The sequence below is a fragment of the Papilio polytes genome, unplaced genomic scaffold, assembly GCF_000836215.1.
Source record: "Papilio polytes unplaced genomic scaffold, Ppol_1.0 DF823510.1, whole genome shotgun sequence".
NCBI classification, from domain to species: Eukaryota; Metazoa; Arthropoda; class Insecta; order Lepidoptera; family Papilionidae; genus Papilio; species Papilio polytes.
Genome location: NW_013525694.1, coordinates 2,339,013 through 2,339,717, shown reverse-complemented (window position 1 = coordinate 2,339,717; position 705 = coordinate 2,339,013). Strand labels below are relative to the sequence as shown.

General features: G+C 34.8%; 1 protein-coding gene across 1 annotated transcript in view; it reads left to right on the top strand.

Annotated features, from left to right (window-relative positions):
* Positions 1-6: 6 nt before the first annotated feature.
* Positions 7-705, top strand: part of LOC106104554 (DNA polymerase delta small subunit) — a 2,660-nt gene continuing 1,961 nt past the window's right edge. Inside the window, exons 1-2 of the mRNA XM_013284632.1 lie at positions 7-376; positions 449-570. Of these exons, the coding sequence (XP_013140086.1) occupies positions 21-376; positions 449-570 (478 nt within the window). The 5' untranslated portion in view covers positions 7-20. The remainder of the gene's footprint in view (positions 377-448; positions 571-705) is intronic.

The following is a 705-nucleotide window of genomic DNA, read 5'->3' as shown; positions in this document are numbered from 1 at the left end:
AACACATAATTATTTTCACTATGCTGTTTAAGCCTAATCCGGATTCTAAAAAACAAGATAAATTCTCGCCAACCGAATTAGAGAGACAAAATGTAGAATACACGGATTGTTCAAGACGGTTTTATCAAGTATCCCGCGACTTTTCTAAACAGTATGCTCACATATATTCTGCAAGATTGAATACTTTCAGAAACATTTTAGGGCCAATTATTAATAAGAAGTGGTCGAATAAGTATAAAGTCTTAAAACTGTGTGAATTACGAGAGAAAGGCACCCAGTGTGTAATCATTGGTACACTTTTCAAACTGCAACAGTTAAAGCCAAGTATTTTGAAAGAACTCTCAGATCAGTTGGAGATTATTCCTCAGCCTGCAAGGTTACATATATTTAAATAATCACTTTAGTTGTTTTGACAAGTATTTTATGTTTAAATGTCTTTTTTTTTCAGAACCCATTTTGTTCATGACTCTGATAGTCTTGTTTTAGAAGATGAACTTCAAAGGATTAAATTGTCTAATAATTGTATTGATGTACATGAAGTAGTTACAGGTGTAGTTGTTGCAATACTTGGTTAGTATGTGGTAATTCTTTATCAAAACGTCAATGACCAAGCTCTTACCGATCGGCTAGAGCCTTGCAGAGGGTTCCCTTTTCATTTTACTACAAAGAGTGTTCCGAGGAGCTGTTTGGAACAATTCCGCCGCC